Genomic DNA, 13,944 nt, shown 5'->3' with positions numbered 1-13,944 from the left:
GGTTAATGGTTGTTGTGAAATTGTTGTTAAAGTTCATAGCATCTAATGTCAAGTTGTATGACCTCATATCCTCAACTGTAGAATATTCTTCTCTTGGATAATATTTGCCATCTATGTTTATATGATATTTAATACCGGGGTTGTAGAAACAAGAATAGTCATTTATAGTTCGTCTGAACAGTACAAACATAGTATCTGCATGTTTCATTGCAGTTGTTAAAGCAATATCTGTTCTTGCACCTGGGTCAGCACTTTGGTTTCCAACTTCACCTGCAAAGTCTTTGACAGATATTTGGTGTATAGGGAACATAAGTGGAACTGCAATATATTTGGCAGCTAAAGCATTTGAAATATCTGGGTCCAACATATAGACTGCAAGTCTGCTTTCTATTCTCTTGCATTCAAATTTTTCGCATGTGAACTTAACTGGGTCCCAAGCAGTTCCAGCAGCATTGAAATAATAGTTTACTTCATTGTTGAAGTTTGAGAAACCAAAGTCTAAGTCAACTTTGTCTTTGCAAAAGTCACAGAACTTGGCTCCACCAGTTCCAGCTACAGTAATGCTGAATGGGTCTTGTGTTGGTGCAATGACTAAGTTATTTTTGCTTGGAGTAAGTTCAATAGAAATTTTTCCTGCCCAGTTTGGCAAGTATCTTAAAAACCTGAAGATGAGGAAAGATGACAAAGGAACTCTAAGTTTCAGTTTTACTTTAGTGGCAGCAGTTCCATCTGAACCAGAAAGGTTAACATAAACTCCTGGAACGTTAGGGTCAAGTCTTCTTATTTTCTCAATATTTGCATACTGGTCTGTTTGTTCTCTAGCTTGTGGTTGTACTGAGTTTTTCAAAGCGAACCATTCATAGTTTGCCCATGTTACTGTTTGAACTAAGTCAGAGTTAGAATATATCTTATATCCCATGAAAACTTCTGGAGCATATTGGTATCCGACATAGAAAATTCCATTGCAACCTTTCTTGTCAGACAACTTGGCAGAAGGTTTTATTTCAATGTCTTGTTCCACGTATAAGAATGAGTTGTCAATAGAAATAATATGAAACCTGTCGCAAGCAATATCTACTGTTGTTGAAGAACCTTCTCCAAACTCACCTACGTTTCCATAAGAAACAGCAGTTGTATATTCGTAAGTTCCAGGAACTATTTCTGACCTTCTAATGGCATTGTCGCATTCGTTATACCATTCGGAAACATTTCCGTTCATGGCATCCAAAACTGTTGGCGTTATATTCTGAGCGGCGTACATTTCATATGGGTAAAAATATAGAATAGTTGGATTTATATATCATAATAGAACCCACTCGGACCAAGCTTTACTTTCTTCCTGACTGAGTTTTTAACTCTTCTTTTTCCTTCATTGCCACTACTTTCACTAGATGAAGTTACTTCTTCACTACTTTCACTTTGTTCTACTCTTCTTCTTTGGTGTCGCTTTTGGTAACTTGCCCTCTGCTTCAAGTTGTTGCATCTTTGCCTCATGTTCACCTAGTATTTTGTAAATTTCCCATGTCCTTTTTGCCTTTGGGCTCTGGTCGCCCAACTCAGGTAACCTATATCCTAGAAAGATTTTGTCATAGTTTGTATTTGAGTCTTCGCGTATTGTTTGCATGACTCTTTCCTGAGTTTCCGGTTCAAGCTCTTCAAACAAAGCTTGTCCATATGGAATAAGCTCGTTTCCAAATATATGTTTTTGTAGCCATTCTGGTTTTCTTTCCATGTTACCAACAATATCTTTTGTGAATGGGAAAGCTTTTACCCAATGTTTCAGTCTTGCGTCATTTATTTCTGTAGTTGGTTTTATTTTGTCAAGGAACATGTTTTTCAATACTAACATTTCATTTGGTACTGTCCATTTGAGTTTTCTTAAATATTCATCCCTTCTCGGTTCATTGTCTGCAAAGTAAGTTTTTATGACATTTTGCAAACTTTCGTTTGCAAGGTCATGTACAATAGGTTCTCTTCCTTCTCTCTCCCTAACTTTCTTTCTAAACTCCTCACCAAATATACCATCTCTATGGTTCTGTGTAGTTCTTTGAGATAAATGTTCTAGAACGTCAGGTGTTATATTTCCATCAGCCATGTTCATTTCATACTGGTCCAAAATATCTGCATCTTTCATATCTTTCAATGGCATTAAAGCCGCGCTGAAAATACCAGATATATCTGGTTCACCATTCACTTCCATTGCGTCTACAACTTCTTGGAATTGTGGTTGTAAGTTTATGAACCACCTATCCGGATTAGCTTTATGACCCCATCTCATTGTAGTTCCATAGTCTGCAGAAACAAAAGTAGGTTTGTTTCCATATTGGTTAGGTTCTGAATGAACTTTAAACAATGTTTCATTTCTATATGTTTTGGTGAAATTTAACCTTTTATTTTCACCGAGTTCAGCCAAATTGAACGTTATATGGTCGTAAGTAAAAAGGATTGTTGTATTTGCGTACACTTTCTTTCAGTTCTTCCATTCTATGCTGAATATTTTCATCTGATGTTGGAGTCTTTTGTATGTCGGCGAACATTTTTCGATATTCTTCTACTATGTCAGCCGAATTTTGCTTAGACTCTTGGAAAGATTCCATATTCTCCTCATACACTTGTTGAGGGTCAAGATTTTTCGGCTGTTCCAAATCTTCATCTAGTTCTGTGAAGTTAGTTTCCAAAGGAGGGACTTGTTTGTTTCCTTCAGGCTCTTCTAGCTGTTGTTGCTGAACTATTTCTTCCATGTCTGGTTGTATCTGAACTTCTTCCTGTGGAGTTTCTTGTACCTCATCTGCTGGCATTTCATATATTCCGAGACCGTTTTTAACAAGTTCCCTATTTAAGCCATCCGCATTCATAACCCTTTCTTCTTTCGTTCCGTCTCTATTTTTTACGCGTTTCATGAAGATAGTTGAATTATCATTTATCTCTGACACCAAATATCTCGGAGTAAATTCATCCATGTCATTTGGATGATATGCTATTAAATCATATCCCTTAGCGAGCTTGTATTTTCCAGGTTTGAAATTATATCCCATTTGGTGCTGAACCATAAAGCTAAATAGGTTCGGGTCAGTATTTCCTTCCTTGAACTTTCTAATAGCTTCTTTATATCTGTCACTAAAGTCAAGAGTATCTGGGTAACCATAATTTTCCTTAAGCATTTTTAAGAATTCTTGGTTTCCTTGTTCTCTACTTCTTTTATGTCCTTGCTCTGTTTGTGGTTGTTGCTGTGTAGTGTTTTGAACTGTTGGTTGTGGTGCAGTGTTTTGAACTGTTGGTTGTGCTGCAGTGTTTTGAACTGTTGGTTGTGGTGCAGTATTTTGAACTGTTGGTTGTGGTGCAGTGTTTTGAACTGTTGGTTGTTGTGTTGGTTGTTGTGTTGGTTTTGGTGCATGCCTGTGTCTGTGTCCATGTGACGATGTAAATGTTTTAGGTAGTCCTGGTGCAGGTGCTTCTCTTGGAGGGTTTGCTGGTATATAAGTTCCACCAGCTGGCACATATGTTCCATCTGCAGCATAATGTCCTACCTGACTTTTCGTTCTTAAGAAAGCATTTACTAGGTCTGTTTTGGTCTGTTGTAACTCTTTTTCTTGACTTTCCACAACAGTTGCTCTAACGGCGTCATAGGCACTTTGAACTGCCTGTCTCGTTGCTGCATCTGTTATTTTCGTCATATTTTGTGCTACTTCTCTTAACTCGTTGTCGAAACCTTCAGACTTAGTTTCTTTCCAGATGAGAAGTCGTTCACTAGTTTCACCTTACTATGAAGAGCTTCGAAGGCGTTCTTAAAGTCAGCATTCATTAAAGCTTCATTTGAACTGTCTTCATCCGCTTGTATTTTTGTCCTTATTGACCCTATAAGTTGGGCTGCTTTAGCGTTGGCTTGGGCATCTAACCAGTCATTATTAGCTTTTATATATTCTGCACTTTTCATTGCCTTTTGCATGGCTGCGTCGTTATTTTTACTTTCTTGTGCTAAGTTTTCATACTGTACGGTTTGGTTTTGCAACTGTAAAAGTTTTTCTGCCTTTACATTTGCTTCAACTTCTTTTTTATACTCATCGCTATCCATATATGTCTTCAGGCTTTTTGTTTTATTTCTTCATCTTTCAGTACTTTATATTGAGTAGTATGGTTTTTCAAAATTTATAACATCTTGTTCCATTTTTGCTACTTCTGCTGCTTTTTCTGACACTTTTTTCGCATATTCCTCTGTACTTAGTTCTTTCAGTTGTTCTTCTTTCTTTTTTTCTCTACGTTTAACTCATTGAGTTTCTTTGTGTGTCTGTCATATTCTAGTTTCTTTTCGTTTTCACTTATTTGCTTCTGTATGTCTATGTTTGACTTTTTGACATCTGTTATTTGATTTTTGAGTGAACTCAAATTCATTTGACTTTGAGGGTTATAAGCTGTTCCGTCGTGCAGCTCCACCATAGCCTGCCATTTTCGCTAAAAGTGCCGCTCTTAAACCTCCACTCTGTGCACCAATAACTCGGTTTAAAAGCATAGGGTTGCTTGACATTTGTTGCAACATAGTGGGGTCATTCATAATTTGTTGTTGCAACTGTTGTTGTGGTGTTAGTTTTACTATTGGATGTTTTAATGCTCCCTTCCTCTTACGTATATTCTTACGTAGCTTACGTGGCATTTTAAGTGAAGTTAAAAAGCGGTTTTTGACAGATGTTTATATGACACTTTTTGTTCAGCACAAAAAACTACTCGGTCAAAGTGTTGTCAGTTTTGTAAAATAACCGTCCTATCTCATTCTATAAGGGGGAAAGGCTTCTCAAAGTATACTTCCTTGGAACGCCCGTAACTTTTCCTGTAGCGACGATAGACCCTTACTTGTCCGGACAAAGTTATACTATTTTGAGTGCTCTACAAAAAAGTCAACGGCGACGACTCTCAAAAACCGTTGTGTAAAAAGTTTTACCGTTGGACAAAAAAGTATATATAGAAAACAAAAAACGTTTATAGTTCATTCAATATTTGAGATGGAACGGTTTGCCAACGGTAACTATTAAATAAAATAAAAAAATAGAGGGGGTCTCCGTTGGTAAAAACCGTTTATTTTAAACTTTTCTATGAGTAGTCCGAAAAAAACAGTTTATTTTTCATAATGGAAGGAAGAAAAAGTGTCGCAAACAATTCGTCGACTACCTCTGCAGTTAAAGTTCCTACAACTTATGTCTCACCATTCTCAAAACCCTTACAACCTCCTATAATACCAAAGCAACTTCCTCATACAATTGCAAACAATTCGTCGACTACCTCTGCAGTTAAAGTTCCTACAACTTATGTCTCACCATTCTCAAAACCCTTACAACCTCCTATAATACCAAAGCAACTTCCTCATACAATTGCAAACAATTCGTCGACTACCTCTGCAGTTAAAGTTCCTACAACTTATGTCTCACCATTCTCAAAACCCTTACAACCTCCTATAATACCAAAGCAACTTCCTCATACAATTCAGGGTCAATCAGACTCAAATTCGAATTCAAACCAACCTTCAAACGCACCAGAACAACACACACATGTCTCAACCTCTCAAACTACACAGCAAACACAAAGACAAACTTCCAATTCTGGTACAATTCCAATTGTACTTACTCATGAAGAAGAAGAAGAATATTTGGTAGAACCAGAAATAAAAGAAAGCGATATTCGTAAGGACGCAGTCAAGAGACTCGAACAATTCATGAAGAATTACCCACAAAACTTAAGCATTCAAGACACAAATGACTATTCAGATTTCTACAATGATATTATTGAAGCCGTCAAAAAATTTGAAGATAATGTTCAAAATCCAACAAACCTTTCAGAATTCTTCTTCAAATTGCTTCCTTATACAGCAAATATCATTGGTTTACAGTTCTGTGACGAGTTTATTCAAACATTCGGTCCCAGACAGCAAAGAAGTCTATACGCACGTCTGAAACTGTTTCATCCTTATCCGCTTACATATAATTGGATTGAAGAACTTCAAGAACACGGAAAGGAACAACATTTCAAGTTCTATGTAGATGTTCCTCAAGGAAAGCTTGCTAAGACATTCACAATACAACCAAAACAATTCTATGAAGACTTTCTTCACGTAATTTCAACTATTGCTATGGTTGAGCCTGAAAGGGTTACATTCGGTCAAAGTGTTTCTCTATATAATGTTCGTCAAGGACTTGAGCCGCTTAAAATAGCCGAGTTTACCTCCTCCTCAGCACAGCTCAAATTGGACTGCGAATTCCAATTTGTTGGAAACTCCAAGTTCTCTCTCCATACACCATTCAACCAACACATCCGTATCTTCATTGCCGGATATGTTGGAGACCCTATAACAAATGATGATGAAGAAGAAATTTCAGAAGAAGAGGAGAAGGAAAGAAGCGAAGACTAAGAAGAAAGATTTCAGAATAAAAATTTTAATTTTAATCTATATAAATTCTTTTTGGCAAAATTTCTTAGGGGCTAGAGGGCACGAAGTGCCTGGAAGCCCCACTACCTTTTTTTTTTTTTTTTTTTAATCACTATATCTAACTTTAATTGGTATTGATGAAATTTACTATATTTCGAAAGGTATTGAATATTCTTTATAATGCAAAAGAAAAGGAAGAAATCAAAACAATTTCATTTACAAATGTTTATATAATTGGTAATCTAAAGAGTGAAAACATAATATTAAAGATATAAGATGCAATTCCTCCACTGTGGTTTTCAATCTCTTCTTAGGAAATTAATATACATAACAAGGGTACGGCGGCACTGCGTTCCACCTTACCCTAGATATGTGAATTTGACACTTTACGAAACCGTTAACGTATATTTTACAACACAAACGACAACACCAACTTAACCTTAAATATTTACAATGCCGCCAACCACTTCACCTCACTAACGTTTTCACAAACGACTTCACTAATGTAAAAAATAAACGTTCTCACTTACAAAAGTATTGCAACTCCTCCCATTGCTGTGCTTCATATAACAGCTCATAATCTTCTGACTCACTTTCTTCTTCATATAGGTCAAAATCACTGTCATAGTTTATACCTGTAAGTTTTGACAAAGCTAATGAAACACGCTTACCGTTTGTATCATATGCTTGTATAAACTTTCCATTATGCTTGTAGTCATAAACGCTCAAACTAACTTTACCTTTTCTCCCTCGTATCTGATAGAATGTATTTTCACGAGGAACGAAGAACAAATTCTTGAACTCATGACCGTTGTAGTTTGTTATCTCAATAGTTTTCGTCATTTATATAAAAATAAAATAAAAAATAAACTTAAAAATTAATGATATCACCACCCTCACACGTATGAAAACATAGCGCAAAAATAAATTTAGGAGAGATGAGTATATCTAACCCGATTTCTAACCTCATTTCTACCCTGTTGAATTCATTGCCTTATAATTCTCTTCCTTTCTCCAACTCTTCTAGCTTCTTCTTAAGTTCAGCAATGTTGTCCTCATGAAGTTTAATCTTCCTTAATATACCTTCTCTATCTAATGGTTGCTTTATCTTTCTAAACTGAACTCTACCATCCTTCATAGTATGAATGTAAAAACCTTCTGGAATAGTTCCTGATTTAATGTATTCTACCAAAAACTTTTGTTTCATTGCTTCAGTGACTTTAGTCGTCATTTCAATCAAATAAAAATTTTAATATTAAATAAAAATAACGTTATTTTTTCAGTAAGGAAACGCAGGAGTTTTACTATTTATTTGAGGAGTAGGTTCTGGTTTAAATGTTGGAGTCGGTTTAGGAGTTGACTTTTGAACAGGAGTTTGTACTTCCATAGGTTCAGGAGTCATTGAAGGTTTTGCTTGTGAAGGCGTTGGAGTTTGTTTAACTTCAGCTACTTCAGTATTATTTACAACATTTGCTTTATTTCTTTTCAACATCATAACTGCTCCTGCTGTAGCTAGCAAACCTAGTGGGAGACCATATCTTATATAAGGACTTGACCAAATGCTATTTTTGACAGGAGCTGGTGGAACACCTAACCTTGGTGAGACTGATCTTTGCCATTGTGCAGCTCGTAAGAAATATTCAATAGGTGCTCCATAATCGTTTGGTAAAGTTTGTTTCATAGATGGTGAAGGTTCACGAGAGCTTGATGAAGAACTCATTTATAAGCTTTAAAAATAAACGTTCATCCTTTATTCCTCACTGTCGTCCGTAGCTAAGTTATAGTCATCTAATCTTATTATTGGGATGCCATTAGCACGCACCTGAATGGCAAAGCAACAATCCCTCATAAATCCAATAAGTGGCTTTGGTACATTTTCAGTTGCTAGTTCAATAGGTCCTTTAACAGACAATTTGTATGTTATTGGAGCAGTAGATGTTTGACCTTGCTGGAAGCAAAAGTCCACTTCAGTTGGAAAACCAATAAGAAATGTGTGTTGTCATAGCTATCCCATTTATGTTCCACACTACCATCATCCACCAATGACCTCATAACATCTTCATTAAATCCTATCATATCATTGTTTGTATTGCAAGCGTTCGCAACCATTTCATAAAATACAGGTCCATATGATTTTTCGGGTTCTGCAGGCATATTTCCATAAGCTCCCATGGAAAGCTGAAGATATTTAAACTTAGGGTTCTCAAAATTAACATAATAGTTGTCTTTCTTTCTAAATAGTGCCCAAATACTTTTAACATTAATAGGCGTATAAGCTGCTGTAAATGTTGCACTTGAACTATCTATATTCTTTGAGAATGAACCGTCCATAGGAATCCAATCCATAACTTTAACAGGAAAACATAAAGCCTCGTTTGTATAATGTTCTACAAGTTCTGTATAAATGTTAGGGTCTAAAGAGAATGACTTTGGATGAATGAAACATTCATTAAAATCCATCTTTGTTCGAAATAGTTGCTGGTTTACAGTTGTAATAGTAACTGTTCCACTAGCTTCTACTGCCTTCGTTATCATAGTGAATGGTTCATTCCATGGAACAAATTTATTTGTCGGTGGATTTGAATCTGAAGCAAATGCAACTTTAAGAGTTGGATTGAAAGCAATGATATCATTTACAGATATAGATGTGCATTGTAAGGCGTCGCTACTGAACTTTACTTTAAGCTGAATGTTTCCTGCAAAAGCTGGAATAAATCAAATAGCTTCTAATGGAAGGAATCTTCTAACAGGAATTCTTAAACGAAGCTTAAAATCAAATGATTTTCCTGATGTAATTGGACCACTAACAATTTGTCCTGTTCTGCATGTTCCCGAATGACTCCATACATCTTCATGTCGAGTCTTTGAGAAAACATCTACTTTCTTTATTTGTTCGGTAGTTTGTGAGTTTGAAGTTATATATGCTTCTTTCTCTTGCGTTTCTTGAGAATATACGATACGACCATTTGCAAGGATTTGATATCCAGCAACTGCATAGAAAGCGTCATCGAAACCAATCCAAAATCCTGGTGGGTTTGTTTTATTGGAACCTGAACCAATTTCTTTATCTACAATAAATTGACCTTCCATTTTATACGTAATGAATGTATTGTAAAGGTCCAACATATTTTCACCAGGAGGTGAGAGATTGAATGTTACCCATGTGTTATCTTTAGCAGTTCCAGGTTGTGATGGAATCTTTGCGTCAGAATATTTTCTATTAGTGTCACCAATTTGAACTGCATTGTCTATGATATCGAAATATGAGCGAATCTGATGAATATGCTCTGCTGGAGTAAATTCGTTTAGCTGTTCGTTCTGCATGTATTTACTTCAGATAAAAATATCTATTTACTTCATTATTCTCACTCTTCTTCTTGGCATTCGTGGTGGAAGTTGTTTCTTGACATTTTCAATGAACTGTACATTCTCTTTTGTCTCAACTTCTTTCACTGGCGGGTCAGGATTCTTTGACTCGGTTTGTTTTTCAATGAAATTCACGAACTTTGCAATAAGCTCTTGGTTCGTTATTGAAAGTACATCTGGCTTCTTTTCTTCTTGTTCTTTTGGTGGCTCAGTTTGAACAGAAGGTTTTATATGGGCTTCGTGGACTTCACCCTTGCCATACACCTTAATGTTGTCGCTTTCTGCATTCGCTAATGGAACCTTTCTTTTTCTTACGTATATTTTACCATCTTTACTCTGACTTACGTAATAGAAAGGATGTTGTATTCCTCTTGCGTCATTTAATATAATAGACTCTCGCTCTGATTTTGACAAGCTCATTTTACATCGGTTAAAGTTTTAATTTTGTTTTTTTATCTGCAGTCAAATGACTCAGACAAGCCCTACGGACAAGACCCAAGGGGTCATAGATGTTGAAGCATTGAAGAAAGAAATTCGCGAGCAAATTTTATCCGAACTGAAGGAACAAAAACAAGAACAAAAGCCAGAGAGACCAAAGAGAAAACTTAGTGAAAAACAACTTGCTGCATTAGCTGCTGGAAGACAAAAGAACCCACGTTTGCTGGCGAAGAAAGCTAGAGAAGAAGCTGAAGCAAAAGCTAAAGAAGCTGAAGCAAAGAAAGAGTAAATGGTTTATTTTTATCCGAATTAAATGTATAGACAAATACCTTTATCTGTTGCGTTCAGTAGTGAAAACCCTGACGTCAAAATAAAGGGGAACAGAGTAACGTTTAAGTTTCCAACAGACTGGATTGTGAACATAAATGAAGAGAAGTACATTGGCATAACAAATATGTATATAACACGTGCTTTCAGAAAGGTTGACTTTATACTTCAAGTCGAGATAGAAAATGACGAACAGTCTTTAAGCGCCCAAAACATTCACATATACAAATACTTTAAAGACGATACAACATTGCAACAATGTATGATTTCATTTAATGAGATGTTTGAGAAAAAGTTTAACATTGAAGTACAAACTTTACAGCCTTTACGTGAGTTTCTTGCACAACTGAAAGAAGAAGGTAGTCAGCCACAACTTATAGACTTTCATTATGAATTTAATGAAAATGAAGATGGAACACATGACTGTCAGTTTGTTATATATTCACCATTCAATGAAGTCGCTAAAGAGAAAGAAAATCCATTACGTATAAGATTTCAAATCTCTGAACCAAGTGATGATTTCAAAAATGTTTTCAATTATGATGCAATGCTTCCGAGGAAAAATGAATTTTCCGAAATTAGATTTCCAGGTATTTGGGATAGAAAGCAAGCTATATTATATTCAAACTTAAGTAAGGGAGTTGAAAATGAGTTCATTGGTCATACAAGAACTTCACCACTTCCTAACCCTAAATACTATAAATTAACTGGCTTCAATCGTGAGTTTTGGATAGACATGTTCTCCACTCATGACCATAACTGCCCAGTGTTCTTACCTCCAGACCATAAGGACTGTCTCTACATTGAAGCACAACTCTTAAACTCTACCATCGCAGTATTGTAAAATCTACGCTAGTTTTATTTTTATCACGAATGACCTCATTGCTGACAAAAATAAATGACCTCATTCATGACCTCATTGCTGACAAAAATAAATGACCTCATTCATGACCTCATTCATGACCTCATTGCTGACAAAAATAAATGACCTCATTCATGACCTCATTCATGACCTCATTGCTGACAAAAATAAATGACCTCATTCATGACCTCATTCATGACCTCATTGCTGACAAAAATAAATGACCTCATTCATGACCTCATTCATGACCTCATTGCTGACAAAAATAAATGACCTCATTCATGACCTCATTGCTGACAAAAATAAATGACCTCAGAACTTCAACTTACGAATAAAGCTTGTTTTAGTCGTTATTGAGAAGTTAAACTTTTCAGCAAAGCAAGGACTAGAAGACTTACATAAGTCAAATCCAATCTCTTGACCATCATGAAGTGCTTTGTAAAGTTTCATTAAACTGAACTCAGAGTCTTTGTCATATGTTCCAACAGGTATCTGAATGTTCTTATCTTCATTGTAATAGCATTGTATAGCTTCAGGAAACATTTCCTTAGCTGTTAAAGCAAGAACGTCTTGTTTGACACCTTTGCAACGTGCATGAAATGCAACTTCATTTAAATCATTCGTGAGTAAGTCTATGTAGGTCTTCTTTCCACAAAATATTGACTTGTATGCTAAACTTTGTTTTCCAGGTGTTATTTCTGCGAAGTCAGAATGAAATTGACCAAGGTTCTTTCCTATAAGTTCGCGACCGTATCTCTTCTTAAACTCTGCTGCAAGCTTTGGTATGTCTTCATTGAAAATATGCATGCTATCACAGTCCTGGTAAAATATTTGAAGTCCCATATCTTCAGCAGTACAGAATACTTCGTTCATTATTCTCTTCGACATTGACAGAATGTTAACACCAAGTGGACAGAAGTTAAAGTGTCTGCAAATGCTTTTCGTTAGCTTGAAAATAGTTTTATCTGAACCATCCAAACCTTCGAACTTCAATATATGGTTGTAGTTTCTGATGGCATATCTTATAGCATCTTTGTCATTTACTATGGTTATTTTTGACTCAATAGGAGATAGAATAGTTTTGCCATAAATACTGTTCAGAATGAGCTTTATATTTTCTTGCAAAGGATTTCCTTCTTTCTTATACTTTAACCTTAACTCAAACAACTTCTTTACTTCATCTCTTATTCTAATATCTCTGTTTCCATCGTAATAGTATCCTTGCAACACTTCACATTTGACACCTTGATATTTTATGAGGTCTTGTAATGTTATATGGTCAACATACATTAAACAGCAAGTGTTTGAACTTCTGGGAACGTTAAGTTCTGGATTTAGTTCAGGGTCACAAACTATTAAAGGAAAGTGTCTATGTATTCCAATCTCTGTTATCTTAATGAGAACAAAGAAGCCAAACATAAACTTTTCACCAATGGGTTCCTTTTGGTCGTCATCGAATAAATGTCTCATGAGATACTCTGTGCTTAACATTTCTTTCTTCATAACCTTTGGAATACCTTCTAAAGTATAAAGTCTTGCTATAGCTGATGGATATAATGAAACAGCGTCGAAGTCAGCAATGAGTTTCTTTTCGCTCTTTTGTTTCATGTTATCTGACAGCATACATCTTCCACCTTGAATGCATCTCGAAATAAATTCTCTTGGTTTATTTGAGTGGTCATAAAGATTTCCATTCGGGAAGTACACTCTGTTCTCAAACAATTTGTTAGCAATTGAACAAATGCTAACGTAGTCATAAACGTTTAAATCAAATTCTTTTAATATGTCATTGCGGAACTTAACAAAACCTTCTCTTAAAATTCTTACATCTTGTTTGCAATAAAATGTGCTATACTTTTCTAAGTCGAAATGGTTTTCATCTATTCTGCAACCTTTGATGGAATCTATGTTTTTCATGAACGTATCCGCATCCTGGATAAACTTACACGCTTCAGAAATGACACCAGTTCTGTTGTCATTTGCTAACAAAACACTGCTGTAGTAGTTGTATGGAAATACTTCTTTCGGTCCTGTTTGTAAGTTAAACATAGCAGGAAATAGTTTAAGCTTCTTATTTATAACAGTGTATGAATCTTTAATAATAATTGCCCTTCCTTTATATAAGCCAGTTATTTGCATTGTTCGTGAACCTTTAATGATGGGAGTTCCTTTCACTTCTGTCATGTGTCTTAAGATGAAGTTTATATCATAACTGAGGTTATGGAAATATATTAAACTCTTGTCAGGAAGTCGTTCCAAAAATTCTGTTGCACAGTTCTGACCCCAAATGCTTTCACTCACTGAACCATCTTCACCGTCATAACAAATGTTAAAGGCTTTATGAACTCCATCGGTACTGCACTCAAAGTCAGCAAAGAAAACGTGCTCAGGAATGAACTTGCACTTATTTTTATTTACTTCTTTTGACTCGGCTTTCTTCTTCAGTTGTACACAATACTTTGGAGCATATGTCAAATCTTTAAATGGTGCAAGGTTCTGTTTATATAAGTCAGTCGTATATGTAAAAAGTTCTCCATAA

General features: G+C 35.6%; 10 protein-coding genes and 1 pseudogene across 11 annotated transcripts, besides 3 other annotated features; 3 read left to right on the top strand and 8 right to left on the bottom strand.

Annotated features, from left to right (window-relative positions):
• Positions 1-2,335: part of a mobile genetic element that runs on past the window's edge.
• On the bottom strand, positions 82-919 carry TVAGG3_0108450 (protein of unknown function, DUF4106 family; the record flags this gene model as incomplete). Its single annotated transcript, XM_051223052.1, has 1 exon — positions 82-919. A coding segment is annotated over one exon (838 nt), but the record flags the coding sequence as incomplete, so codon positions are not given.
• A 352-nt stretch (positions 2,336-2,687) lies between the features above and the next one.
• Positions 2,688-3,674, bottom strand: TVAGG3_0108430 (protein of unknown function, DUF4106 family; the record flags this gene model as incomplete). Its single annotated transcript, XM_051223051.1, has 1 exon — positions 2,688-3,674. A coding segment is annotated over one exon (987 nt), but the record flags the coding sequence as incomplete, so codon positions are not given.
• Positions 3,675-5,119: 1,445 nt separating this feature from the next.
• On the top strand, positions 5,120-6,288 carry TVAGG3_0108420 (attachment subunit-related family; the record flags this gene model as incomplete). The annotated part of the gene is made up of 1 exon (XM_001302954.2): positions 5,120-6,288. A coding segment is annotated over one exon (1,169 nt), but the record flags the coding sequence as incomplete, so codon positions are not given.
• Positions 6,289-6,730: 442 nt separating this feature from the next.
• Positions 6,731-13,944: part of a mobile genetic element that runs on past the window's edge.
• On the bottom strand, positions 6,935-7,255 carry TVAGG3_0108410 (uncharacterized protein; the record flags this gene model as incomplete). The annotated part of the gene is made up of 1 exon (XM_001293522.1): positions 6,935-7,255. The coding sequence occupies one exon, from the start codon at positions 7,253-7,255 to the stop codon at positions 6,935-6,937; it is 321 nt and encodes a 106-aa protein (XP_001293523.1).
• Positions 7,256-7,406: a terminal%2Cinverted (terminal inverted repeat of Maverick-1B transposon ID:TVAGG3_0108220).
• TVAGG3_0108400 (uncharacterized protein) lies at positions 7,407-7,643 on the bottom strand (the record flags this gene model as incomplete). Its single annotated transcript, XM_001293521.1, has 1 exon — positions 7,407-7,643. The coding sequence occupies one exon, from the start codon at positions 7,641-7,643 to the stop codon at positions 7,407-7,409; it is 237 nt and encodes a 78-aa protein (XP_001293522.1).
• On the bottom strand, positions 7,692-8,132 carry TVAGG3_0108390 (repellent protein 1 family; the record flags this gene model as incomplete). The annotated part of the gene is made up of 1 exon (XM_051223050.1): positions 7,692-8,132. One exon carries the CDS (start codon positions 8,130-8,132, stop codon positions 7,692-7,694), a length of 441 nt encoding a protein of 146 aa, XP_051108036.1.
• Positions 8,163-8,584, bottom strand: TVAGG3_0108380 (annotated as a pseudogene). Its single transcript has one exon. A coding segment is annotated over exon 1 (422 nt).
• Positions 9,764-10,198, bottom strand: TVAGG3_0108370 (uncharacterized protein; the record flags this gene model as incomplete). The annotated part of the gene is made up of 1 exon (XM_051223049.1): positions 9,764-10,198. One exon carries the CDS (start codon positions 10,196-10,198, stop codon positions 9,764-9,766), a length of 435 nt encoding a protein of 144 aa, XP_051108035.1.
• TVAGG3_0108360 (uncharacterized protein) lies at positions 10,245-10,505 on the top strand (the record flags this gene model as incomplete). The annotated part of the gene is made up of 1 exon (XM_051223048.1): positions 10,245-10,505. The coding sequence occupies one exon, from the start codon at positions 10,245-10,247 to the stop codon at positions 10,503-10,505; it is 261 nt and encodes an 86-aa protein (XP_051108034.1).
• On the top strand, positions 10,530-11,378 carry TVAGG3_0108350 (uncharacterized protein; the record flags this gene model as incomplete). The annotated part of the gene is made up of 1 exon (XM_051223047.1): positions 10,530-11,378. A coding segment is annotated over one exon (849 nt), but the record flags the coding sequence as incomplete, so codon positions are not given.
• TVAGG3_0108340 (organellar and viral DNA polymerase type B) lies at positions 11,718-12,293 on the bottom strand (the record flags this gene model as incomplete). The annotated part of the gene is made up of 1 exon (XM_051223046.1): positions 11,718-12,293. One exon carries the CDS (start codon positions 12,291-12,293, stop codon positions 11,718-11,720), a length of 576 nt encoding a protein of 191 aa, XP_051108032.1.

Source organism: Trichomonas vaginalis, chromosome IV, assembly GCF_026262505.1.
Source record: "Trichomonas vaginalis G3 chromosome IV, whole genome shotgun sequence".
Lineage (NCBI taxonomy): Eukaryota > Parabasalia > Trichomonadida > Trichomonadidae > Trichomonas > Trichomonas vaginalis.
This window is presented reverse-complemented; position numbering and strand designations above follow the sequence as displayed.